Source organism: Mustela putorius, unplaced genomic scaffold, assembly GCF_011764305.1.
Source record: "Mustela putorius furo isolate JIRA1106 unplaced genomic scaffold, ASM1176430v1.1 tig00001535_pilon_pilon_pilon, whole genome shotgun sequence".
Lineage (NCBI taxonomy): Eukaryota > Metazoa > Chordata > Mammalia > Carnivora > Mustelidae > Mustela > Mustela putorius.
The window spans coordinates 156,109-183,070 of NW_025421787.1; the positions used below are offsets into that span (position 1 = coordinate 156,109).

Below are 26,962 nucleotides of genomic sequence, written 5' to 3' on the forward strand. Positions count from 1 at the left end.
CCAGGACCCAGGTTCCCACTTGGGTTCCTTGGGATTTTGGTTTGGATGCGTACCCTGTCCTCTGACTTCTCTGCCTCCATGTCTGTCCCCAGGGCGGAGCATTTTCAGGTGAATCACAAAGAACAATGATATTTCAGATGAACAGTACATGGGATAATGAAATCTATTTGGGGGGTCTGCCTGTATCGAAAGGGTGTCTATCAGTCCAAGCTCATAATTCTGTGGACTTCTTGAGGTTGTGTGTTGTGTGCAGACCAGTATACACAACCAGGTATTGGGAGGGCCACTGCTCTGTGGGTACCGGCGGCTCTTTCCAGCATGTCGCACACCACACAGGGTAGCAACTCTGCTCTTTCTCAAAAGGGAGGGTCTTTCTCTGCAGTTAGCTGGCGGTGTACCAGACAAAAGAGTCATTTGTTTTGTGTTGTGCTGTTTCATTGTTTGTTTTGGCAGAAGATTCACAAAAACGAAAATACCTATATCGTCTCTAAAAAAGTTTGAAAAGAGGGGAATCACTCTTATGTTCTGCAGACACACACAGAAGGCCATATTGTAGTTTTCCAGGCAGAGGAAAATCCAAGTTGAGGTGAAGTGGCCAAGACAAAGAGAAGAGCAGTGGTTGCAGGGACTGGGGGAGGGACAGAGCAGTGAGCGATGAGGAGCGCGGGTGTCTCTGTGAGGAAACGTCGTAGAAGGACATGGTTGTGCAACACTCTGGATGGACCTAATGAGACCTCCATATCCCACTGCAAAGGATGCGAGTAAAATGTTATATAAACTCAAATTCTACTTTATTTAACAAATAACATCTATGAAGTAATTATAGAGGTGAACACAGAAAACAAATACGATAAAGAAGGTAATGATGTCATGCTCCAGTCATGCTCTGGAGCTGCAGCAAGCACAAGCTGCTGCTCGGGGGCCCAGCCTGCTTGCTCCACGGAGGCAGGGGGCGGCAGCTCGGTGGCAGGACCCTGCTGGTCATCCAGGAAATTCAAAAGGCCTGGTGGCTCTTCCGTGGCAGAGAAGTGAACGAGGGCCCTGACGACCATCTGCCCTGGCCCCAATGGGTCAGGGGGTGTCACTGGTTTTCCTAACCCATAGTGAGCAGCCATAGCAGGGATGGCGGGGGCCAGCTCAGGCCCCAGAGGTGCCGCGGGTGCCAGAGTGGCTGCTGGAACAACTTCCCGAGACACATCCTGATCTCGCTCTGGGGCCGGTGCTGTAGCTCCGAGAAGAGAAAGCATCATCAGCTTGATTGACTTCTCTTTTGCCTTTCCCTTTCCCCACCACTCAGCGTGGCCTGCGTTCAAGACCCAGCCCCCAGAAGGTGTCCCCGACGGAAGCCCATGGGGACAGGGATCTGAGACGATTCACTCTCTTCAGCCCAATTACAATCTACAGAGGCTTCCTCAGGGTGGCCCACCCTGCCTCTGCCTCAGGCCCACACCAGTCACCCCCAGTCCTCCTCACCCCCAGCCTCTGGCTCCGTGGTCTTTTCAGGAGCGCATTGCCTTTCTGGAAGCAGAAGCTGGGCACAGCGCTGCAGGTCCGAGCCCGGCACATTGACCTGCAGGTAGGCCAGCAGCGTATGCAAGCTGGGAAACTCCGGAGGCTGCACAAAATCCCCTGGATACTTTTCCACCCAGGTGTTAAGGATGGCATAGACGGCCCTGGGGACAGACATGGAGGCAGAGAAGTCAGAGGACAGGGTACGCATCCAAACCAATATCCCAGGGAACCTATGTGGGAACCTGGGCCCCTGGGCTGTCAGCTCCTGTCTGAGACCAGTCGGACTCCTTGTCCACGTGCGACCTGGCAGTCCTGCCGAGAAAGGCCTGCTCCCACACGGCAGGCTGGCCAAAAGCCGCTAGGAGTGGGAGTCCTTGGTCAATGGGGTGAGCATTTCTGGACTTCTTAGGGGAGCTGGACACACTCCTCAGTCTGTCTCCTTGCCCACGAGCCACTTCAACTGCTTGTGCCCGGGAAGGGGTGGTGTCTGACCTCTTAATTACCCTCACTGCACTCGCCTCTGCTCCGTGAAGATCCAACCGAGGAGGGAACAAAGGGACTCTGTCTCTAGCCAGGCCTTCCCAGGACCCTCCCCATACCTCCACCGTTACCTCCTCTGCCCGTTCACTAGGTACCATGAGAGTGGGTCTGTTTCCACTGACATTCACCTCCCACAGGGTGTGGGATGCCTGCTGCTCCCTGGGCTCTACTGGGTCACCACTCTCCCTGAGCCCCCTCTGAGCACCCAGCGTGCAGGTGCCAACAGACTGCTGTGCGATGGTTCCTCAATCCTGCGTTCTGGGTCCCAGAATTGGGGCAGAGAGAGGGCTGGGAGGGGGCAGGGATGGAGCATGACCCTCTCAGGGGTTGAAGCTGTCCTCCAACCCCCTCTGCTCTCCCACAGTGCTCACACACCTACCCCAGTCCCCCAGGGCACCTTCCCAGTTTCCAGTAGAAGCTCTCAGACATTTACCATAAAGCAAGAATAACGAGGTGAGTCTGAACGTCCGGCAGCCCCTCGAACTCACAGGACCCTCACTACCCTGGTGGACAGGGAAGGCCCTCCTAAAGCAGCCAAAGCTTACTCACATGTTGCGCTGCTCCTGGGGTCCGCCGACCTCATCATAGCTGGAATAAACACATCCGAATCTAGAGGAGGCCAGGGGGCATCGCATGAGATATCTGTGGATGTTGGCTCTCACCGCCTGACCCTCGACTAGCCTGCAGCCCTGGGGTGCTCTCTGTTCTGTGCAGGGATCCCATTCAGCTCCTAGATAATTGCCTCCACCTACCGGGGCTTCCTGAATGCTTGCTGAATAAAAGGGCCCCAACCAGCCCATCACTGACATCTGAGTGGGCCTGGCCCCTGCTCACCCCCAGGGATGCTTGCTCTGGATTCAGCCAGACACAGGCCCCAGAAGGAGTCTCAGATCTCCCTTTCAGTGGCAAAGGAGCACAGCTCAAGATCATAGTGAGAGTCAGGGATGAGGCAGTGGCTTCATCATGAGGGGCACAGGAATGAGCAAAGAGCATGCCCACAGGCCCTCCAGCAGAATTTTCCACTGGCGCAGGCTCCCAGGTGTCCTTTCCCTACAAGACCCCACTGAGTCCCTATAATACCTCTGCCCCAGTTAGGAGCAAGGGAAGCTTGGGGAAGCTTGGGGACGTGCCAGAGTCTCACAACAGGAATTGGCCAAATCTCACAGAGCAGTTAGGGGCAGGGGAGGGTGCTCACCTTGCAAAGAGGAGGTCCAGCACCTCCTGGGTGGTGGCCAAGTGACGGTATGTGTCCAGAAAGGTGTGGACACAGTGTAGATCTTGTCTGATGACGGCAGGCACCAGGTGATCTATTGCGGCCTGCAGCTTGTCGGCCCGCTTGGCCATCAGTACCGAGGTCTTCCTCCTCTTCCTGGTTGAACGATTTTTCCCCTGAGGTGAATCAGAGGAGACATGAGTCAGTGCTGTGTCCACCAGGAGGGTTGGGGCTAGGAGGGCAGAATGAGCCCCCAGATCTCAGGGACTTCTGCAAGAGGTGGGACAAGAGAGCCCAGAGTCCGAAAAAGAATCGGGTGACTCAGTGTCTCATTGGGTTCAGCCTAAGGATCTTGGTTTTGCTTCAGGTCATGGTCTCCGTGTCCTGAGGCTGCGCTCCTCGTAGGGCTGTGTCCATAGGGCAGTGTGTGCTTGAGGATTCCCTCTCTCTGTCTGCTTCTCCCCACTCTCCTCCTGACTCTCTCTCAAATCCATCTATCAGCCAATCAGTTAAGAAGCCTTTAAGGCAATGAGAAAATGTTCTTGGTATCCATACAAAGAATTGAAAGAAATGATGTCTGAACTTGCTAGTATCTCAGGTCCCTTTGTGAGCGGAGTATGGATAGCACGTCCCTGCATGAGTGGCATGGATCCTGTGATTTCTGATAACATAGCCCATTCTTTTTATTTTTTGAAAGACTTGTTATTTATTTATTTGACAGAGAGAGAGGTCACAAGTAGGCAGAGAGGCAGCCAGACATAAAGGTGGAAGCAGGCTCCCTGCTGAGCAGAGGACCCCACGCCCCCAACGTGGGCCTCGATCCCAGGACTGTGATACCCACGACCCATGACCTGAGCTGCAGGTAGAGGCTGAAACCCCTGTGCCACCCCGGCACCCAACATATCCCATTCTTGAGACGAGTACACAGAGATGTTTAAGGCGAGGGGGCTTAGGATAAGAAGGAACAGAGGCTGTAGGATGCAGCACTGTGCCTTGGCCAGAGAAGGGGATTACATCCAGTCCTGCCGCAGTAAAGGGCTCCATGGCTGTGATCAATGACTGGCCTTCAGGACTGCCGTGCAGTGCAGTGCAGTGAGGCCCCTGTTCCTATTCCTTGGGGGGGGGGGGGGGGCAACAATGTGTTCCATCAATACCAAAGCGCAGAGCAAGAGACAGAGTACCATGGGACCCATGTCCCTTTGGATCAAAGTCTCCCATTTGCAAGACTTGCAGAAGCTGAGGAAGGACTGTTGGGCCAGTGGGGGCACTTGGGAGCACGAGTTAGAAAAATGCCTTGGCCAGGGCAAAAGGAGTCTAAATCAACGGGATGAGACCTGGTCTAAAGTCTCTTTAATGATACTCCTATAAGTATGTGGACAATGGCAGTGCTTCTGTCCAAGGCGTGGGCAGGACCATGTGGGCCAGTTTGGGGAAGAGATGGGATGCAGATTCACGGGAGTACAGGACTCTAGGAGGCCTGGTTGGCTTCTAGGAAGTGGGGCCCTTGGTGCTGCATGGGCGCCCCGGGGTCGGGTCTCCCCAGCACCTGCACTCACCCTGAGCCAGCGCCAGACTCTCTTGGCCGTGTGAGGCTTCTTATCCTTGGAGGAAGGAGAGCAGGCAATCTCCTCGGTCACCTCCTGCACCATGTCCTCTGGGGCGTTCTGTAAAGACAGTGCCCGGCAGCCAGGCAGGAGGCCTTAGAGCCCTGTCTGGAGGCGTTTGCTAGTGTTCAGACCCAGGGCGCTCCATTCCAGACACACCACAGCCCAGGTGGCAGAGCCCTCCCCCAAGGAGAGAAACGTGGCCCAGCTTCAGGGCCTTGGATGTGCTCTGGCACAGCTCAGAGTCACCTCAGGAATCCCCTGTGCACCCTGCCCACCCTGACATTGGTGTGAACAAGAAGGGATCACCAGGGTATCCACTGTGCTCACCCTCCTCCAGCCCATGGGCAGGAACCCCCACATATCCCTCCTCCCCTCAAACTCCAGAGGAAGGGATGGGGCTTCCCTAGGATGGTTGGGGGGGGGGGCATCGCCTAGTCTCCTCAGTAGTAAGTACCTTATGGCGTCTCCCTCGAAAGGTTCTGCGGCATTGGGGGGGTGGTTTTAGCCAATGTCTGCAGCATGGGAACAAGTCATTTTCCTGGGGGTTCTGGTACCCAGAGCCCCGGAAACTAGGTACACAACAGGAAAACATCTTTCTGTGTCTAGGTCCTGAGTCCAGTAACCCTGCTACTGGACTAGACTGGCTGCCTGGTTGCAGGGGTTCCAAGTTCTGAAGGCCTTTGTGATCCAGGCAGTGACATCACTTCCTGAGATGCCCTATCGGGGCCCACTCCTGGTTGGACCCCTACACGAACAGTGCTCCTGTCTGCCATCTCCTCATCTCCCTTCTGCATGCAAGGACACATCTTATCTGTACACAGTAACCCCAACACACCCCTCTCCACAGGCCCCCAGGGAAGGTCTGGGAGCAGCCAGGGCCCCAGCTTGCAAACACACCTGGTTTCAGACACAAGTCTCTATTCTTACCTGGTTCAGATCCTAGAGAAGCCATTGTGGCACACAGGGATGGTCTTCTTGCCAAATATGGATGAATCCAGCATGTCTTTCTATCAGATGTCCAAAGGCATAGGTTGGATAATAGCTATGATGTTAGAAGAGTGCTGTCACATGGAGGAAATACCTCCCACCCAATTTCCACCCTCCTGTCAACTTCTTGGAATCTGCTACTAATCAGATCCCACCCCACAGTCCCTCCTGGGGTGTGTGTGTTTGTGTGCACCAGCACACAAGCTCCTGTGTGCACACATGTGTTCATCGGTTCTCACATTCTGGAGTCCCAGAAGAGGACAGCCCCACTTACAGAGGCTGGGGTGTTAGTTCCCAAGGTCTTAGGCTTTGCATTTTCAATGCAAACCCTAAAGAAGGGACTGGATTCTTGGCCCTTGATGGTCAGAATGTACCCTTAGCCCTAGAGACCACCTGTCCCGGGATGCAGGCCATTCTCTCCTATCCAAAGGGTGTGATGCAGATAGGGGTCCATCCAGTGGGTCGCCATGACCCGGGAGCCTCCTCAGACAAGAAACTGGGCATATGTCTCCTGTCTAGGAGACCAATGATCACCCTCAGCCTGATAACATTTCCAGGCCAACAGCCACTTCCTTCCAGAAAAACTTTTCCAGAGCCCCCAGTGAATGGCTAGGTTGCATCCAGGACCCCAACTTTGAGGATACTCAAAGAGCTGGGTTCAAGCCTGCTAAGCATCCCAACCAGTCTGATTCTGGGCAAGGCCTGGACCCTTCTGGGATCTTTACAGTCTCCCTTCGGGGGCTCCATTGGTTGCCCAACTCCTCTGTAGACATGTTTTGTGTGACCCCTCCCCAGAGTGTGGTCCGGACTTGGTGATTCACTTCCATGACACAGAACGTGGCCACGTGACCCAAAGGCCCTTCTGAGATTTCGTTCGAAAAAACTCATTGCCCAGCCCCATGTTGACTCGGATCCATGTTCTCTCTCCAATATTCATACTGGAGCACAAGACCCTAGGTGGAACCATGACCCAGACATACGCACATGGCCCAGCCCTGTGGGCCCACAAAAGACAGAAGTCAGGTCTTTGAGATGGGCTGTATCTGGCCCATGCCCCTGAGTGCACTCAGGTTCTCGGTGAAGCAGGTCCTCCCTTGGTGTTGTCATCAGCCCAGTTTAAGGAGAGACTCTGGCAGGAGCCCCCCAGCAGAGCACTGCTGGATTCCTGATCCCCTGAGACCACAAGGCATCGTTTGTGGGTTCAGCCACTGAGTGTGGGGAAGTGCAGTCACACAGCCCTGGGAGAAGAGCACTGATACTGACCAACTTCCCAGGCCCTGGCCCTCCTCCCCTCCCACTCTGGTCCTTCCTCATCTTCTCTGGCCACCCTGGCCCCCTTTCTAACCTCCAGTCCTCTGCTCCATGGTGCCCTCCGCCAGGTGGAATGCACTCGCATTTGTGCAGGGCTGTCTCCTTCTTTTCCTCCCGCAGGAATTCTCTGTGTCATCTCAGCACAGCCTTGTCATACCCCTTACCGGGTGGAGTTCGGGCCTTAGTTGTGTCCCTTGCTCTTTTGCTGTGGAGCAATCGCTTTTCCCGTTCACATTTTGGTTTCTCGTCTGTCCATCTTCTGCTCTAGACCCTGAGCTCTCACGAGGAGAACCCGCTGGGCTGATAAGCCCTGGCACCATCTGAGTGTGCAGTGCCCAGTGGCTGAATGAACGGGAGACAGGATCCATCCCAGCACAGACCAGCTCCGTTGTTTGAGCCTCACTGATTTTAGTCCTGTGTAAGCCTTTTGTTTATTTTTAAGTTAACTGTGACTGATGTTGGCCTCGAACTCATAACCCTGAGATCAAGGATCCTAGTGCCTGAGGAAGCCAGGTGCCTCTTTGGTCCTCTTTAAAGGTTTTAGGCTGATCACTATTCAAGTGAACTTGGTCATTTTAACATGCTGTACGGAGCTATATTACATTACGCTGAATGACCATGTAACTCCCCAGGTTTTGGTAGCCTGTCACCACAGAGGTCCCCGCCTTGACAGTGCTGAGTGGATCTTCAGATTGGAGACTGAAATCCTTTCTGTGTTCTTCAGGAGCCCAGAGTCTCTCCACCATCGGCCTTCTCCCTCCTTGGGATGACATGCACCTCTGATGCCATCAGCACAAGAGGAAAGATGACAAGGAAATACACACAGGAGGGTGTTTCCGGCCAGGTCTTGAAGGCCTCAAGGTTCACTTTGATGCTCAAGCTTTTATGTATTATTTTAGGATTTTATTTCTTTATTAGAGGGAAAAGAGCACAAGCAGGGGGAGGGGGTAGAGGGGAGGAGAACCAGAGAGATGCTGATCTGAGGAGGACAGGGGGTGGCTGATATAGACCTGTGCAGGGAACAGCCGAGGCCGCCCAGAGCTGGCCTCTGTCATCTGGTGGGCCGGGAGTAAGGAGTAGCCTCAGATCCCTGTGCCCATGACCTGCTATCAGGGGAGACCCTCTAGGGATTGCTTCCTGGACTCAGAGAACATTGAATGGTGGGGAAATTTTCCTTGATTTAGGAGGGACATGAAAAGTCAATCATTGGGTTGATACTTTCTCTTCTTGGACCGACAGCCCCAACCTCAGAAGAAGATGCTGAACCACCTCAAGAGCTACCTCTAGCTCCCACTGTGGTGCCTGCCGCAGCTTCAGAGCCCGAGGGGCCTGGATGGGAACCAGTTGTGAGTGTGATACAGCTATGGATACAGCCGATGGATACAGGCACCTACCTGAAGGGGCCTACTGCAAAGTTTCTATGGACAACCAGGTGCATGATTGAAAGACTTAGGGTGGGGGACATTCCTGGCTTAAAAGTGTTCAAGCGGTGAAGCGGGGCGATATCCCAGGTGTGACAGCATGATCTCAGGATCCCGGGGGTCCCCAGAAGACCAGCTGGGGCCCGAATGCTTCTGAGTTCCCAGACATCAGTTAGGGAGGATGGCTGAAAACCAGGAAGCTAGGTCCCGGCTTTCTGCTCTGGGAAGCAAGCTGGGCCCAGACACCACCTTATTCCATCCACAAAGTCTCACACATCTCGCCATTCTGGTTGCAATGAAGAAATGGACTGTACACCAGAATTTCGTACCTGTGGATTATGCCCAGGATTGAAGGTGCTAGAGAAACATTTTTTGACATAAGGATGGAGAAATGGTTCCTCCACCACAGCTACTGGAAGGACAACTGAAGGATTATTTCAGCACCGGAAGTCAGACCTGCAGGAGTGAGTGGGAAACATGGAGCCCGGTGGGTAAGTAGTTAGCCAACATGTCGGGAAATCTGAATCACCACTAGCTGTAAAACCCATGAAAAAGCCATTTCGAGAGATGTTAGTGACAAGTTGGAATGACATGATAATGCACATTGTTAGAACAACTGAAGGTACATAGCATTAGGATTCTGAGATTCTCATTTTGTGCTCTAAGTGGGTAATAGACTCAGTTCAGACATAAGTTACACGTGCTTAAGAGTTTGGCTCTTTTAAAGATTTCATTTATTTATTAATTTATTTATTTCTCAGCAGGAGTGTGAGAGCGCACAAGCAGGGGGAGCAGCAGGCAGAGGAAGAAGTGGGCTCTGGGCTGAGCAAGCAGCTTGATGCAGGACTCAATCCCAGGTCCCCAGTATCTTGGCCTGAGCTGAAGGCAGATGCCTAAGAGGCTGAGCTACGTAGGCGTCCCTACGTGGGCTTAAGAGTTTTAAAGGTGGGGCACCTGGGTGTCTCAGTTGGTTAAGGAACTGCCTTCGGCTCAAGTCATGATCCTGGAGTCCCAGGTCCCACATCAGGCTCCCTGCTCGGCAGGGAGTCTGCTGCTCCCTCTGACCTCTCCCCTCTCATAGTCTCTCTCTTGCTCTCTCAGATAACCCAAAAATCACAGAAATCAAGTATATGTTTTTTCAAACTAAAAGATGAAATTAGAGAATAAAGAAAGTATGTCAACTCCTTGACAGGGAACAAATGAGAAGAAAGAAACATTAAAAATGCAGAAACGCCTGGGTGGCTCAGTGGGTTAAAGCCTCTGCCTTCAGCTCAGGTTGATCCCAGGGTCCTGGAATCGAGATGTCGGGCTCTCTCTGCTCACCAGAGAGCCTGCTTTCTCTCTCTGTCTGCCTCTCTGCCTGCTTGTGATCTCTGTCTGCCAAATAAATAAATAAAAATAAAGAAAAAAAAAAAATGCATGATCGGGACACCTGGGTGGCTCATAGGGTTGAGCCTCTGTCTTCGGCTCAGGTCATGGTCTCAGGGTCCTGGGATCGAGCCCCACATCGGGCTCTCTGCTCGGTGAGAAGCCAGCTTCCTTCTCCCTTTCTGCCTGCCTCTCTGCCTACTTGTGATCTCTCTCTGTCAAATAAATAAATAAAATCATTTAAAAAAAAATGCATGATCAGGGACGCCTGGGTGGCTCAGTTGGTTAAGCAGCTGCCTTTGGCTGAGGTCATGATCCCAGCATCCTGGGATTGAGTCCCACATCGGGCTCCTTGCTCAGCAGGAAGCCTGCTTCTCCCTCTGCCTCTGCCTTCCTCCGCTCACTCTCTCTGACAAAAAAAAAAAAAAAAAAAAAAAAAAAAGCATGATCTATAGAAAAGTAAAAATCATACGGTAGAAATAAGTCTACCTATATAAGCCATCACAACAAATGTGGGTAGTTAAACCATAAGTCAAATGATATATGAATGGACAGAACTCTTAAATTGAATTAGGAAATTAACAAAATCTGTTTCTCTGCTGTTTTTAAAAAAACATCAAATGCAAGAGGACAGAAACCAGTGCACAGGCCCAAACTAAAACCAAAAAGCAGATGCACTGGGTTTTGCCTGGAGGTGGAAATACCCCAGGCTGATGGCCTTGGGAGACACGAGGGTGGGGGGGGGGGGGCCAGCTAAGGGAGGACTAAATGGAAGAAGTGATGTGAGATTTGAGGCGGAAATGGTAAGAATGAGCCACCTGGGTGCCGTACTTCAGGCAGAACATCCTAAGGTCCCGTAGGACCTTATGATGTTTGTAAAACAGAAAGGTGGGTGTCCTTTGACAGATGGTACAGGAAATAGATCATGAAGGATCTTGAAGAATATTTGCATTTTATTTTTAGTGCAGTGAGGAAACATCGGAGCATTTGTAGCAGACGAGTTCCATGATGTATCTTTAAAAAGATCCTTCCAGCTACTGCGGGGAGAATGCAGTAGAGAGGGTTTATAGAGAAGCAAGAGGGGAAGCAGGAAAGCCATTTGGTGGCCAGTACAGTTGTTCAAGTGAGAGGAGAGTGTGCCTTGATCCAGAGGGGTTGTAGGGGACACCAGGAGGCAGCGATGGGCTGGAAATATGTTTTGGCGGTTGAGCCAAAGGGACTTCTTGATTGACTGGACACAGAGTACGGGATGGGGAGGAATCAAGGCTGACGCTCTCCTTGGGGGCTTGAGCAACTGGGTCGATGTCAGTGCCATTCACCGAGATGGGGAAGGGTGAGGAGCAACAGCTTGGGGGGGTGGGTAGGGGTTGCAAATCAACAATTCTGATTGGGTCTGAGATGACTCTCAGCTGTAAAAGTGGAGTTATCATGTAGGTAGTCCACTCTTTTGGTGTGGAGATTGGTAGAGATTTCTGAACTGGAGATAAAAATTTCAGAGTTGTCAGGATAAAGCTTGGACTGTGTTGACTCCCCTAAGTAGTGTGTGTGGGTAGAGAAAAGGTCCAGGGTGGAGACTCAAGGTAAGTGTTCCTCGAATTAGCAAATAAAAATAAAGGAGTGCCAACTGAATTTGAACTTCAGATAAACAAATAGTTTTATGAGACTGATGCACTGCCTACTGTGCTAAGGAGGCACCTACAATAAATATTTTTAAAGGATATGTTACATGAAATACTGGGGACATACTTGTGCCAAAAGAATCACTTATTATTTTTCTGAAATTCAGATTTAATGGGACATCGCATTTAATTTGACAATCCTACCTAAGGTATTACTTCCTTGTTTAGATGAGATGTAGAGAAGGATCAGGAGCAAAGAGAATGTTCCATTTAGTGTGACTCTGTATCCTATCTTGCCAGAATGCAATGTCATAAAAAAAAATTTATAATGCTCACAAATTCTATGGGTCATGGATTTGGACAGGGGATAGTGGACATGGCTTTCCTCTACTCCTTACTCTAATCCTGGGATTCTTGCCAGCGTGGTGTCTGGGTTCCAATGGTGAGAAAGAAAATGCATGTGCATGTAGGCAAAAGAGAAAGAGAGATTCAGATAGAGAGAGAGAGGGAGACAGACAGAGAAAGAGAGACTTTATCACTCAAATGTCCCGATTCCAGGTAACTTTGATTCATTCTACAAGAAGCTCCCCCATGCCTTGCCCTATATTCTGGACTGTACAGTAGGGATAGGAGGAAAGCCCTTGTTCATTTTTCAAGCATTTATGGACCAGACCCTGTGCAGGGCACTGGGAACACAAAGGGTCTTAGCCTTGGCCCCTGCTGTCCAAGCAATTACAGTATGGGTGGGTATGTGCTGGTGAAGACAGACATATCGGGAGAATCAGGGCTCGGCATCCCCATCAAACCCTATCCTGGCTTTTGGGGGAGAAGATGTGAAAATGTAAGCTATTCTTAAATAATCTAGCAGGTGACTTAGGATCAGACAGGCTGAAACAGATAGCAGGAACAGGTGGAACCTGGGAGAGGGAGTGATTGTTCTGGGTTGGATTAGTTTGGAACGATTTTCTACAAGAAAAGCAGTTTGAGCTAGAGCTTCCAGAGGAGGAGAGTTTGATCACTTCCCTTAGCTCAATAGCATCCTAGACATCCTCACATTAAATAAGTCTGATCTTCCACACCCAGAGCCCTAGTGCCCACCTTTAGTTCACCCTGGGTGTCAGTTGACATTTTTTCCTCCGGAGTCCTGGGTTTCCTCTACACTAGTAGTTAGATCTAGAAGCTTGGCTGGGCTTGATTTTCTCTTTCCCTTCCCTTCTCTTCCCTTCCCTTTTCTTTCCTTCCCCCCTTCCTTCTTTCCTCCCTTTTTCTTCCTTCCTTCCTTCCCTCATGTCTCGCTCTTTCTCTCTTTCCTCTCTCGCGCTTTCTCTCCTCCCTCCCTCCCTCCCTCCCTCCCTGCCTCTCTTCTGTCCTTGCTCTCTCTCTCTCTCTCTCTCAGGAATACTTACTTCACAGGTGGTGCCCTTGTTTCCACCAGGAACATGTGCGACAAAGGCTTACCACCTAAGTTTTCTTCTCTAGTTAAAAATGTGCCAGCATCTCATTTGGATTATTTACTTACTTTTTTATATTTATTTTATTTTAATATTTATTCAACTTGTCTTGGTGTTGGTTTGTTTTGGTTTGTCTGCTTTTTGGTTTGGTTTTGTTTTGTTTCATGTTTTGAATGCCTGCTCTGCTCCAGACAGATTGCCAAAGCAAATGCTTATTAATCTCAGCAGTCTTCGTGGTGAAATTACTTACTCCTGTAGGTATATGTGAAATAAGAATAAGATCAAGCCACCTAGACACCAGTGTTGGTAGAGTATCTCATCCCAAAGAAACCCAAATCCTGCTTTAAAACCAAACAAAACATTGAAAACTAATATAGCTCCTTACTGAAGATCTCTTGAGAAGGTAGAATAGGGTGAATTATACTAAACAACATCCATCAAGACTCCCTTAATAAAGCTTCTTTGTATACTGTTTCTCCCGCCTTGTTTGTCACTTTCCCTATTTCCTGCTCGTCCGCAGTTTGCCCGCAGGTCCCAGGCTGTCCTCCCCCACTCTTGTCTCCTATCATGTCTCCTTGTTTTTCTTTTGCCAATTTTCACGGAGAGGTAATAACAGTAACTAACACTTACTAAGGGATTATCAGGAGACGGAAAGTGTAGCAAATGCATCACCTGTGTTATGAGGAAAATACTGTTCCTTTCCTCCGTTTAAAGATGAAGAAAGTGGAATACAATGAAGTTAAGTATCTTGCCCAATATCACAGAGAGTTAAAGCCTAGATCCACGATGTAAAGCCAGACAGTCTGACTCGAGAGTCTGTATTCTTTTTTTAAGAATTATTTTTATTAACATATAAGGTATTATTTGCCTCAGGGGTACAGGTCTGTGAATCATCAGGCTTACACACTTCACAGCACTCACCATAGCACATACCCTCTCCAATGTCCACAACCCAACCACCCTCTCCCTACCTCCCCACCCCCCAGCAACCCTTAGTATGTTTTGTGAGATTAAGAGTGTCTTATGGTTTGTTTCCCTCCCGTCCCCATCACTTTTTTTTTCATTTTTTCCTTCCCTAATCCCACGACCCCTGCCCTGACTCTCAAATTCCTCTTATCAGAGAGATCATATGATAATTGTCTTTCTCTGATTATAGAGTCTGTATTTTTAACAGCTATTCTATACTGATTTCTTTTCCAAAATCTATATATAAGTTCCACTTATGATAATATAATAGGCTAGGAAATGACCCTGCCTTAAAAAAAAATAATTAAAATAACAAAGTAGAAATCAAGTTCCGTAAAGCACCAGGTACCTGACAAGTTAGTGAGAAGGTACAAGATGGCTTTTTTCTCCAGTATACTCTTATCACCCTTCTCCTCTCCTTGTCTCTTGATATGCTCATTGGACATGTGTGGCTATATTCACCTCTGAACTTTGGTTCCTGCTCTTTACTGGCTTGCTGGGCCCCAACACACCCTGTTTTTTCTAACCAGCCTATAAGCTCAAGTTCCTATTCAATGGTGATGGCAGAATGAATAATTAGACAGAACTTAAACATCAGAATTATAAAACTAAGTCCATCACTCAGGTTATCCATTAGTAAATAATATTATTGCTGTGAAAATGATTGTATTGAAGTAAAGAAACTTTTCAGTGATAGGCCCTAAGAGAGATTATCTAGTCAAACACTTTTATACTTGAAGTTGAGGCCCAGAGAGGTTAAGTGATTTGCCCATATTGAAAATGCTCGTAGTGAACTAGAACCCAGATTCCTTTATTCCCATTTCAGTGCTCTTTTACCATATCCTACTGGACTTGTGTTTTTAAGTATCATCCCAAGCACATTTCATTTCTCCATGTATATAACAAGAATAAATTTTTGCTTCAAATTTTAAGAAAAGAGGGGCGCCTGGATACCTCAGTCAGGTGAGCATCTGCCTTTGGTTCAGGTCATGATCTTGGGGTCCTGAGATCGAGCCCCATGTCAAACTTCCTGCTTTGGTGGGGCAGTCTGTTTTCCTCTCTCCCTCTGCCTCTGCTTCCCCCACCCTCTTGTGTGAGTTTCTCTCTCTCTGTGTGTGTCTCGAATAAATAAATAAAATCTTTTTTAAAAATTTTAGAAAAAGATTCTATTTTTTTTACAAAACTAAATCAAAAGCACTCAACACCACTAGAAAATTTTGGTATTGACTAAATTCTGTAAGTACCTATATTGTTTTAGACCAAAGCTGGTAAGACAATGTTGCACTGTGCATAACTTTAAGTATATAACTACTTTTTTTAAAGTTTATTTACATTTGGAATCTCATATAAAGATAGTTAACTAGTCCTGATTCTCTATTTTAGTTAATTGCCTGAAGGAAGGATCCAAATGCTGTTTCCTATTCTATAAAATAAGAGTTTATTTGGAATGATAGCTCAAAATCTTTTCTAGTTCTGTACTTCTCTAAGTCACATTAACCAAAACTTAAATTTTACAATGCTGTGTCATTTTTTTTTTTTTTTTTTCCTAACGCATTTAGAGGTAAGAAGGATGTATAGAACATGTCTAACATATTGTGAAAATCTGCGAAGATGTCTTAAATTATTTGAACTTCATTTTAGCTAAAACATTTTAAACTGACAAATTACTTGAGATTGTATTCAGAATTAATTCTAAAGTAATTTTTATAATGCCATATTACATTAATATGTTTATGAAATATCTTTGAGATTGCTATAGATTTTAGAAAGTCTGCTCCAAGTAGAATTTCAACCTGTGTAATAAAACAAAGTAAGAAAATAATACTTTACTGTTGGATAGCACTTTAATATTCCCAGAGCAAAAGATTTTCAGATCCAAACATTTGGAGATTCTTCTACAAAATAGGACACTTCACCTTATTAACCTGATTAACTTGCAGTGAAAGTCACCAATTGACAGGACCTACCCACACACTTCTTTCAGTGCTTCATTCTTTATATGAGTGATCGTCCAATAGTTCACTCCAACAATTGTCCATTAATTTAAGGAAAGTTTCCAACATGAAAAACATGATAATCGGAATCAAACAGTATTCTGTGATCCAGAAGAAACTGACAATGAAGGTAGCTAGAAGATTAAAAGCAAAAGCAAAAAGAAAAAGAAAAAGAAACATATATAAGTTAGAGACAGACTATATTTTCAAAGAATCAGTGGAACTATTGAGTTCCTTAAATAAGAATAAGGGGCTACTTAAAATTTTCAAAATAGAAAAAGCAGAACTTTGAAATTAAAAATATAAATAAAATTTAATTATAAACACAAATAGACTGGAAGAGAAAATTATGAAGAGCCCCTAGAAAACAGAACAGGAAGCAAAGAGGTTAAGAGAAACAGAAGGGGAAGGAAGAGAAAAAGGTGGGGGAGAGGCAAACCATAAAAGACTCTTAACTATAGAAAACAAACTGAGGGTTGCCAGAGGGGAAGTGGGTGGGGGATGGGCAAATTTGATGATGGATATTAAGGAAGGTACTTGTAATTGGCATCATGTATTATATGTAAGTGATGAATCACTAAATTCTACTCCTGAAACGAGTATTACCCTATCTGTTAACCACCTAATTTAAATAAAAACCTGGGGGAAAAAAAACACACAAAAAACGAAGGCAGAAAAAACTTGAGATTCAAGGCTTAACCAGGAGGCCCATCATATTGCAAGTAAGACTCCAATAAAGGAAGAATAGAAAAAGTATAGTGAGCAAGAAATTATTAAAGAACTAATAAGTTTATTTTTTCTCAGAACTGATGGAAATGAGTCTCCACATTGAAAAAGCCCACTGAATATCCAGCACGATAAATGAAAAATACTCTTACCAAAGAAAAAGTCCCAAATTGCAGCATATCAAGGATAAACAAGAGGTTGTAAGAGCTTCCCAAATGCAAGGAATGGGAATAGTTCACATCCAAAAAGTAGAATGGCACTGGACTTCTCCACAAATACATTCTGAAACAATTTCTTCAAAATTGTAAGGGGAACAGTTTCACTAGTTAATTCTGTACTCAGCCAAATCAAGTGTGATGGTACAAAAGAAAGAGTGGTCCCTCCTTTCCCTAAAAAATACTTTCCATGGACTGTGGCCTATGAAATTTTTAAAGGATGTGATTTGTCCAGATGATTAAATAAGAAAGAGAAAGATATAGATGACTCAGGAGAGGGATAAAAAAGTGTCAGCATGGCTGCTATTCAACAAGCCATGAGGTCAGTCAGTTCCATATTGTACTCTCAAAATGAGAACCTTGGGAAGGAGCTCTCCAGGAAACAAAGAAACATAACATGTTGAGCATACAGAAAAAATATTAATTGCATGTAGCAGTGATTTGGAAGAGTATATAATAATTGTATTAAGTACATAGAAAACTAGAGGGTAAAAAAATTAGTAGCTATGAACTCCAGGAGAAATAATAGGCATGGTCCTAGTTCACCTCTTTGCTTAAAATATTTGCAACTCATAATAATGTAGTCATTAGCTATTTATATTTATATTGGTGATTTATAGAGTCCCACATTATAACATTATTTTGATATCAGAGATGGGTAGAAATGTGGGATAAGAATATAGAAAAGTGAAGTCTTCATATGATTGGGAGTTAACCAATTTTGTTTTAAATTGATAAATGAAGAAATAAAGTATAAGGATATCATCTAGACCCACACTAATATTAATCTGTGGCAAAGGAGGTAAGAGTATACAATGGGAGAAAAGACAGTCTTCAACAAATTTTGCTTGGAAAACTGGACAGCTACATGCAAAAGAATGAAATTGGACCACTTTCTTATACTGTACATACACAATAATAAATGAAAATGGACTAAAGACCTAAGTGGGAGACCTGAAAAAAAAACAAAACTCATAGAAGAAGACATAAGCAGTCATTTCTTTGACATCTGCCATCACAGCGCGTTTTCCTAGATATGTCTCCCGAGGCAAGGGCAACAAAAGCAAAAATCAACTGTTGGGACTACACCAAAATAAAAAGCTTTTTTGTGCAGCAGAGGAAACCATCACCAAAACAAAAAGGCAACCTACTAAGTAGGAGAAGGTATTTGCAAATGATATATCCAATAGGGATTAATATCCAAAATATATAAAGCATTTATACAAGTCAGTACCCCCCCCAAAAAAAGAACAAACAGATAATCTGATTTTAAAAAGGACAAAGGACCTGAATAGACATTTCTCCAAAGAAGACATACTCATGGCCACCAGATACATGAAAAGATGCTCAACATCATTATACAATGGAACGCAAATGAAAACCACAGTGAGATATCATTTCACACCTGTCAGAATGGCAAAATCAAAAAGACAAGAAATAACAACAGTTGGAGAGGCTGTGGAGAAAAAGGAACCCGTGTGCACTGTTGGTAGGAATGCAAATTGGTACAACCACTGTGGAAAATAGTATAAACCTTTCTCAAAAAATTAAAAATAGAAATTTAAAAAAGAAGCTCTGGCACATTGTTGGTGGGAATGCAAATTGACGCAACAACTGTAGAAAACAGCATGAAGGTTTTACAAAAAATTAAAAATAGAAATACCATATGACCCAGTGATTCAACTACTGGGTATTAACCCAAAGAAAATAAAACACTAATTCGAAAAGGCAGATGCACTCCTATGTTTACTGCAGCATTATTTACAATAGCCAAAATATGGAAGCAACCCAAGTGTCCATAAATGACTGGATAAAGAAGATTTGATTGATATATAGATAGAATATATATTATTTATATATAGATATATAGAAATAGATTAGGTAAATTAGATAAATCGATATATCTAAAGAAGATGTGATATATATATATATACTTACATTTAAGTGTATATATATATTTAAATTATGTATAATATATATAATATATACAATATACATATATTATATATATACACATATATATAAATGGAATATTGCTCAACCATAAAAAGAATGAGTTCTTGCCGTTTGTGACAACATGGATGGATATAGAGGTTATATTGCTAAATGGAATAAGTGCGAAAAAGACATACCATATGATTTTCCTCCTACGTGGAATTTAAGAATTAAAACAAAGAAAAAGAAACACAGACTCTTTAAGTACAGAGAACAAATGGGTGTTTGCTAGAGGAGTGGTAGGTGAGGGGGGCAGATAAAATACATAAGGGGGTTTAAGAGTATACGTAATCATGATGAACACTGAGTCATGTATAGAATTGTTAAATCATTATATTTTACACCTGAAACCAATGTAATACTTACATTTATATATATATATATACACATATACACGTGTATATGTGTATATTACATATATATGTGTATATATATGTATATGTACGTATACATATATATATGAGACAGTATAGAGGGGTGTACCCGAAGGATGTAATTTTCACTATAAGACTTAATATAATTTTACTTAATAAACTATATACATGTATTACCTTGATAAAAATAAAATCATTCCTGCGGTTTCTCCGCAGACCACGGGAGGCCAGAGGCGGGAACCGGCTCCCCTGGCCGCGCGCAGGAGGGATTTCAGCGGAAGCTGTCGAGCGACTTTCATAAATGAAGCTTTAAAATGACCTTCTTAAAAGAAGAGTAAATCCTCGGTTTCCGTGTGACTCTGCAGACACAGCCCGGAGGTCAGCCCTGGGGGCCCGGAGCAGGCCGGTGCGTGTGGGTGGCCGCAGGCGGCCGGTGTCCAGCCTCGGGCCGCGCCAGCGCCGCAGGACGAAAACGCTCGTGTGGCCTTTCCCTGCGCCCCGACGGAGCCCGAGGCCGTTGGGAGGTGCTGGCCGCGGGCAGGACGGACGCGCCCCCCCGCCCCGCCCCCCGCGCCTCCAGGGGCCCGGGCAGCTCGCGGTCATCTGGATGTACAGTCTCTGTTGTCTCTGGTTTTAAATAACAAGCCGCTTAGAACCTGATTTTTACGCAGATTAAATTCATTGTCACTTCGCTTTGATCTTCAGCAATATTTATAAATTGAGTCATTGTAAAGGTTTCCTCATTTGATCCAGTTTTATATGAACTCTGGTTTGTTTGAGTCCGATGTCCAGGAAGAAACAGGACACCTTCACTGGGAGAACCCGGCTCGGGCCCAAGAAAGCTTTCCTACAAATAACGTGTTTTTCTAGGAGCCTCTGGGTGGAGACACAGCAGCTCCTCCTGTGGTCCGGCACCACCTGCTGCTCAGTGGCAACTGTCCTGCCTCGGGACGCTCAGGCCACCAACTGGAAAACACAATCTCACCATCTTCATTTTTGCTGAATCCATTAAGTGTAAAAGCCAATTATTTTTCTTTTGGAAACTATTTATTGGGCAGAAATACTTTTTATTGAGTAATTTTGGTCTGCCACGCCTATATTTGATTTTGCTATTTGTGCGCTTTTGTTCCTAAACACAGGAAAGACCAAAGGTGCTCTCTCTTTGTGGTCTGGGGCAAGAGCTCAGATACACCCAGATTGATGGGCGCCAGTGAACGTAGGAGCATCTTTTCTGGCACCCAAGCAGTCAGAAGTGTTTTTGTGGTTTTGGTTGTTTTGTTCTTTTGTTTTTTTTTTTGTTTTTTTTTTTTTTTTTTTTTTTTTTTTTTTTTTTAAAACAGTAAGTATTATAGAACCAAAAACCTAATGCTACTTACTATCACAATGAAATGTTCTTTTACTAAGTTATTGCTGGTTATTGAATATCTTGTTGAGTACTGGGATCTGTTACCAAGAAGGAAATTACGTTTCTTACCATGTTTGAGCTAAGCAAATGTGAATAATTTTTTAAAGAAAGAAAAAAAAAAAGAAGCCTCCTCTGAGACTTGTATTCTGTTGTTCATAATTTTAGGAGTTCTGAGTTTCCTGGAACAGCTGCTTGAGTGTATTTTTGTACCCGTATCTTCACTTCTGCCTTTTTCTTTAAAAAAAAAAAAAAAAAAAAAAAAAAAACTATGATGTATTACACATTAAAGTTTTCTTGGTTTTATATATCAAAGAATAAAAACTTTTTTGTTACATTTAAAAAAATAAAATAAAATCAATTTAAAAAATACAATATCTCAACTTCTATGAAGGCAGGAGTTAATTGTGTGTTGATTTGACACTTTGCAGAACTTAAGATACACAAACATTTAAAACAACAGCAAAAACACTTTAATAAATATGCGTCTTATCTAGGTTTTCTAATTTCTTGAAGTGTAATTATTGTTAGTATGCCCTTATAATCCTTTTTTATTTCTATGTGGTTGGTAGTGTTATTCCTCCTTTGTTCCTGATTTGACTTGAGATTTTCTTTTTTTAATATGGGCATTTATAGCTGTAAGTTTCCCTCTAAGCACTACTTTAATTAAGTCCCATCAGTTTGGGTATATTTTTGTTTATGTTTTTATTCATTAAAATATTTTCTGATTTCTCTTGGGATATCTTGTTTGTTGATTATTTAGAAGTGTGCCATTTAACTTCCTCACGTCTGTGCATTTCCATTCCCTGCACATCTGAGAAGAAAGATATTCTTCTGATGTTGGGTAGAGTATTCTATAAATCTCTTACCTCTAGTTGATTCTTAGTACTATTTCAGTCTTCTATTTCCCTGTTGACTTTCTGGCTAGTTACTGAAAATGGGATACTGAAGTCTCCAGTTATTATTGTTTAATTGTGTATTTTTCCCTTCTGTTCTGTAAATTCTTCCTTCAGGTTTATCAGGGCTTTTTTTGTTAGATGCATATATTTATAATAGTTATTACTTTCTGATAGGTTGATCCTTTTATTATTGTAAAGTGTTCTTCGTCTCTAGGGAAAATTTTTGTCTTAAAGTTTATTCTGATACTAGTACACACACTCCAACTTTCTTTTGATTATTGTTGTATGGCATAATCGTTTTATAGTTTTCCTTTTTAACCAATCTCTGTCTTGAATCTCAAGTATTCTTGAATCTCAAGATTATTAAAATAATCTTTTGATTATTGTTTGTATGGCATAATCGTTTTATAGTTTTCCTTTTTAACCAATCTCTGTCTTGAATCTCAAGTATATATATTTTACAGAGAGTGAGAGTATAGTATCATGTTTTTTAATCCATTTTAGATTGTTTATTACATTTACATATAATGTAATTACTGTAAAATTAAGAATTACACCTGCCATTTTCCTGGTTGCTGTGTTTCTTATGTCTTCACCCATTGTTCCCATTCCTTCATTATTGCCTTCCTCTGTATTTGATAGATTTTTTTTTAGTATACCATTTTAATTTCTTCGTTTCTTTTACTGTATGCTTTAGAATTGTTTTCTTAATGGTTGTCCTGGTGATTATTATTAGCATGTTTACATAAAATAATCTAGTTTAGATTAATACCAATTTAATTTCATTGCAGAAACTTTGCTCCAGTATAGTTCCATTCACTTCCTTTACTTTGTGCAATTACTATCATATACATTACATTTTTATACATTGTAAACTCATCAACACAGTTTTAAAATTGTATAGCTGTGTTTTAAATCATATAGGAGAAGAAGAGAATTGCAATGAAAATATCTATTTATACTTTTATATTTACCTATATACTTTTATAGTAAATACTGGTGCTTTTTGTTTCCCTATGTAAAACAAAGGTATGTCTAGTGTTAGACTGAAATACTCTCCTCACTTCTTGGACACAACTACTAGCAACATCTTCTCTTAGTTTTTGTTTTTTAGAAATATCTTGATTTCTCTTTCATTTTTAAAAATGGTTTTGCAGATGTAAGATTCTTTGTTAATAGTTGTTTTTTGCTTCTTTCTTTGTTTTCTTTCAGCACCTGGGATAATGTCATCTCAGTGCCATTTGGCCTCTATGCTTTCTAGTGAGAAGTCAGTCTTTACTTTTATTGAGGATCACGTTTTCCATTGCAGTTTTCAAGATTGTCTCTTGTCCTTTTCTTTTGACATTTTGACTATGAAATGTTTGAGCGTAGATCTTGTTGATTTATTGTACTCGAGTTTACTGAGCTTCTTGAATTCTAAGACTAATTCTTTTTGTTGTTGTTGTATCTGGAGAGTTTCTAGTCATTATTTCTTTTTTTTTTTTTTAATTTTATTTATTTATCAGAGAGAGAGAGGGGGAGAGAGCAAGCACAGGCAGACAGAATTCCCTGCTAAGATATTCCATCTGCTCCTTCTTAAGATATTCCTCTCTCTCCTCTCTCTCTCTCTTTCTCCCACCTTTCCCAGCCACTCCGTCCTTCTCTCTTTTTCCGGGACTCCCATTTTACATGTTGGGGATGGTGGATGGTGTCCCTCAGGTGTCTGAGGCTCTGTTAATTTCTCCTCATTCCTTTTGCTGTTTCCTTCTCATGCTGGATAGTTTCAATTGACCTGTATTCAGTTCATTGTCTTCAAGTTAACTGATTCTTTCTTCCGTAAATAATAAATATATTATTATATTTACATTTTATATTATATAAATAATAAATATATTATTCAGACTAGAGAAGTTTTTCATTTTAGTTATACTTTTCAACATCAGAATTTCTCTTCGATTTCAAATAATAAGGGTGCCTGGCTAGCTCAGTCAGTACAGCGTGTGACTCTAGAGTTTGAGCCCCATACTGGGTGTAGACCATTACTTAAAAATAAAATCTTTTATAAATAAAAGGAATAATAATTTATATCTCTTTATTGTTATTCTCTATTTGATGAGACATCATTTGCATACTTTCCCATAGTTCTTAGACATGATTTCTTTTTCAGTTCTTTCAACTTATTTATTATAGGTGATTTAAAATCTTTGGCTAATAAATCCAACTTTTGGGTTTCCTCAGGGACAGTTTCTGTTAACTGCTATTTTTCCTGTTTATAGGCTATGCTTTTTTGTTTGATTATAATCTCTTTTTGTTGTTGTTGTAGAAACTGGATATTTATGATATGTGTTTTTTTTTTTTTTTTTAAGTACCAAGGATCTTTATTTTTTCAGACCTAATGTTCAACCTGTGACTGCAGATAACATGTCACTATTTCGAGAACACCTTCATTCTTTCCAAGTCTTCAGCCATAAGGTTATACCTTATTCTCATCATAACAAGATAAATGAATGAGATTGAAGGAGGATTAAGGAGATACACTGAAGATACAAGCAAAGGGGAACAAACATTTTACAAGTTTATCATCCCAGTTACCCTAAAGGTTAAGTTTCAGATTTACAAGAGTAATGACAGAACAGCATGATTTCAGTGAAAACCAACACAAGTTAGATCTAAAAAAAAAAAAGGGGGGTGGGGGGGGGGGAGAATCAGTTCAGAAATACTAAGTCAGGCAAGCATGCAAACTTCAGAGTATAAAAAATGCAAGGCCTGGTTGTCCAAACAAATATATCCCTCAGGAGATGGTGGTGCTTAACAGAAACAAATGAATTAAAAGCTGAAAGGGACACTTCTCTGAATTAGCAGACCAATTCCCTCATTTTTTAAGTGAGGAAAGAGGGTAGACAGTAATTAGTGAGGCTCACATGGCTAGAAAAAGGATGTACATAGATTTAATTCCCGGTGCTATTTACTACATACATCTAAAATACGATAAATATCCAGAACACATTAAGCCCACCGATTAAAATGACAAATACACGGGGAGGAGGTGAATTAATACAGCACAGCAGCACTTCTCACATCATATTTAAGAGATTAAAAGGAAAAAAATAATCTCTCAAAGATTTTAATGCTCAGTTTTGATAGACTCCATCCAATTCTTTAATGGAGAGCAAATGTACGAGCTTAAAAAGAACGTGCATTCTTCAGCTTTCTCCTCTACTTTTTCGGCCTATCTTTCAAAACTAAGCACTGAGTATTTTTAACCTAAGTAATGTGATGTTATATGTACACTTTAATTGCACGTTTTAGGAATAAAATCCATGATATTTTGGTAAATCAGTATATTTATAAAATGGACAGCATAGTGTATCAAAATACACTTTTCACTGGGAAAAATAAATAAAACAGGCGAATGGATCTACACAAAGTAAAAATTAAGTTTGGTAGATTTCAGTGTAGGACAGTCCGTAACAAGCCTATTTGCCCTTTTCCCCCCAGAGCTGCTCATCTTCCAACTTCAGATTTTAAAAATATTTTTAATTGAGATTATGTTGACATGTTCTCATTCCACATCATCTTCAGCCAAGCTCTGAGCACTTACAATTCTCTGACTAATTGTTGGAAGCTTGGTCAGAAGCATCTGGAACACTGGTGGTGGGAGAGTCTGCTGTAACACTTGCAGCCACTGCTGTGGCTGTCCACACACAGCAACTGCATTTGTCAGATGGTCTACACCTTTCTCATATTCGCCTTGGGCTAGCAACTCTTCCCCAAGTTGTATTTCTTCAAGGAAGAATCTCTGAACAGCTTCGGCATCTTTAAGGTCAGGTAACTTGCAAAGTCCGGCTCTCTCCTTGGCAAGCTTTTGTTTCTTTCTTCGTTTCTCGAAGCCTGTTCTCGAAGTTGGGGTCACTCGGCCTCTTGCGGCCGAAGCAGATGCAGTACCCGCTGCAGAGAGCCCCGCAGACGCCGGCGGCGCCGGCGCGGTTCCGGCCACCACCTTCCCACGGCCCAGAGGCAGGAGCGAGCGCGGCGGCGGCGGGGCCGGCGAAGAAGCTGTGGGCCGGGAAGCCGCGACCACGCCGCTGCGACCGGCCGCTCGCCGCGGGAGACGCGGAAAGCTGCTCTCTGTGTTTTAAGTGATGGTTCTGTAAAGTCCGTTCTTTGTTGTGTGGGCACTGAAGTCTCTGTTCTGGTGCCTTAGCAGTCAGCCAATGATTGATGGGAGGTTGAACTAAGAAGTCTCTCAACCTTTGCTGAGGGGCTTGGTATATTTGTCGGGGCGTTCCCTCAGTGCTCCACCGGGCAGTTCACAACCCTGCCTTGGCCTTAGCCTTCACTTTCTGCTTGCACAGAGTCTCAAAGTCAGCCAGAAATGAGAGCTCAGAGCCTTCTCAAGTCTTTCATGGTCACGCACTAAGCTCTTTGCATGTACATGAGCCTCTAGAACCCCAGGAATATGTTGAAGTTTTTCAGGGTTCCATGTGGACATCTTAATTCTTCAATTTTCCCTTTAATTTGTGTTTGTTTGATCAGCCTCTCATCAGCCCCAAGCGTTAAAGTTCCCTCCAACAGCTTCAGTGCTAACTAATTGCCACTGATTTTCTTTCGTAAGCGCTCCAAAGTAACACTGTTTGCACAGAGGCAGCTCTTGAGTCATGAAATAAAATGCCTTGAAAATGGAATCGTTTGGTGAGATGCTAGATAGGCAAATATTGACAGTTCTTTAGGTATGGACATTCCAGGGAATTCTAAACCTACCCTAATCCTATATGTATTGATAGGCTGCGAGTTTATCCAGCTACCAGAGTGGTGTGGCTCTTTGTTTTCATTGCTACTCCAGAACCTGATAGGGGAATGGGATTAAGAGAAAAATGAGATAACTAACTGAAGTCAATTTGCAGAGTTTGGAAAAAGATGATTTTGAGAGTTTTGCCATTGTTGCTATTGCTTTTACTCCACCATTCCAAACATTAAGCTCTACTTTTTAAAAGACAAATACCATATGATTCCACTTATATGTAGAATTTAAACAACAAAATGAATAAACAAACAAAAAGCAGAATCAGACCTATAAATACAGAAAACAAACTGATGGTGGCCAGAAGGGAAGGGCTGGGGGTGGGGCGGGATGACCAAACCGCGAAGGAGCGAGCGAAATACAGGCTTCCGGTTATGGAGTGAGTAAGTCATGGGAATAAAAGGTACAGTGTAGGGAATATAATCAATGATATTGTAATAGCAATGTATGGGGACAGCTAGCAGCTATACTTGTGGCATGGAAAGCATAATGTATACAGTTGTTGAATTACTATACTATTTTCACCTGAAACTAATGTAATGTGTATCCACTATAGTGAAATTTAAAAAAATGAAAAGCAAT

At 43.6% G+C, this 26,962-nt stretch overlaps 3 protein-coding genes across 5 annotated transcripts in view; 1 reads left to right on the forward strand and 2 right to left on the reverse strand.

The window, feature by feature from the left end:
* The window catches only part of LOC123394144 (ligand of Numb protein X 2-like), a gene marked incomplete at its 5' end in the record, with an annotated part of 58,333 nt that extends 50,364 nt beyond the window's left edge, over positions 1-7,969 (forward strand). Inside the window, one exon of the mRNA XM_045087817.1 lies at positions 7,895-7,969. Within this exon, the coding sequence (XP_044943752.1) occupies positions 7,895-7,953 (59 nt within the window). The remainder of the gene's footprint in view (positions 1-7,894) is intronic.
* LOC123394142 (ral guanine nucleotide dissociation stimulator-like) lies at positions 787-19,566 on the reverse strand. Of its 3 annotated transcripts, XM_045087813.1 has the most exons (7): positions 19,477-19,566; positions 5,327-5,914; positions 4,822-4,929; positions 3,248-3,441; positions 2,602-2,661; positions 1,474-1,673; positions 787-1,222 (listed from the first exon to the last, which is right to left on the reverse strand). In XM_045087813.1, exons 2-7 carry the CDS (start codon positions 5,462-5,464, stop codon positions 810-812), a joined length of 1,113 nt encoding a protein of 370 aa, XP_044943748.1. In that variant the 5' UTR covers positions 5,465-5,914; positions 19,477-19,566; the 3' UTR covers positions 787-809. The 3 variants fall into 3 exon arrangements, with proteins under 3 accessions (XP_044943748.1, XP_044943750.1, XP_044943749.1); XM_045087815.1 differs by lacking the exon at positions 19,477-19,566 and having other exon boundaries at positions 5,800-6,132; XM_045087814.1 differs by lacking the exons at positions 2,602-2,661; positions 19,477-19,566 and having other exon boundaries at positions 5,327-6,132.
* Positions 19,567-25,098: 5,532 nt separating this feature from the next.
* The window catches only part of LOC123394146, a 36,998-nt gene continuing 35,134 nt past the window's right edge, over positions 25,099-26,962 (reverse strand). Inside the window, 2 exon segments of the mRNA XM_045087819.1 lie at positions 25,099-25,459; positions 25,461-25,875. Of these exon segments, the coding sequence (XP_044943754.1) occupies positions 25,142-25,459; positions 25,461-25,875 (733 nt within the window). The 3' untranslated portion in view covers positions 25,099-25,141.